Source organism: Merops nubicus, unplaced genomic scaffold, assembly GCF_000691845.1.
Source record: "Merops nubicus isolate BGI_N331 unplaced genomic scaffold, ASM69184v1 scaffold47340, whole genome shotgun sequence".
NCBI classification, from domain to species: domain Eukaryota; kingdom Metazoa; phylum Chordata; class Aves; order Coraciiformes; family Meropidae; genus Merops; species Merops nubicus.
In genome coordinates, this window is record NW_008584419.1 from 6,384 (window position 1) to 7,024 (window position 641).

At 50.9% G+C, this 641-nt stretch overlaps 1 protein-coding gene across 1 annotated transcript in view; it reads right to left on the reverse strand.

Moving 5' to 3' along the window:
• Positions 1-250: 250 nt before the first annotated feature.
• The window catches only part of AGPAT6 (1-acylglycerol-3-phosphate O-acyltransferase 6), a 7,827-nt gene continuing 7,436 nt past the window's right edge, over positions 251-641 (reverse strand). Inside the window, exon 12 of the mRNA XM_008944061.1 lies at positions 251-631. Coding sequence (XP_008942309.1) covers positions 523-631 — 109 coding nt within the window. The 3' untranslated portion in view covers positions 251-522. The remainder of the gene's footprint in view (positions 632-641) is intronic.

Genomic DNA, 641 nt, shown 5'->3' on the forward strand with positions numbered 1-641 from the left:
AAAGGAAATGGAAAGGTTTCTCCTTCTCAGTGTAAAACTGGAAATGGCCTGGGAGACCATACTGGCTCCTAAGGGGTTTATGCTGTAGACATGTTAGGCACAGGCTCATGAAGTCTCCCTTGGTTGTCAAGGCAGCCAATTTCAGTGCAGCTCACCAACTTCTGTGCTGTGGGAGACTTGTGACTGACACACAAGCACATCAACACACCAGCCCACCCCCTGAGCCTGTAAACACCATATGGAAGCATATGATACCATAAGTGTTTCATTTAATATTGCCCCTGCAAGGGACTTCACTGTAACAGTAACAAGAAGGCATCTGCCAAGAGCTGCCCAGGGCCGTAAGACCCCGTGCAATAATAGTGCCTCCAGGAATGAACAGCCAGAGAATGAGGAAGCAAGTCCAAGCAGCTCTGGTGTAGCCCAAGTCCAAAGATTTGGAGCTGCCTCAGATGAGCCCTGATGCATGCTGGAGGCAGAGGGCTCTGGCCAGGCCCAGTAACAGTGCTGGAGGCAGAGGGCTCATGAGCGGCTCCGGTCTTCGTGGTTGCCTACAATCATTTTGCTGTAGAGTTTCTGTTGCTCCTCCTTGAATGTGTCTTTCACTTTCTCCCTCTTCAGTCCTCCATCCCTGGGGAAAG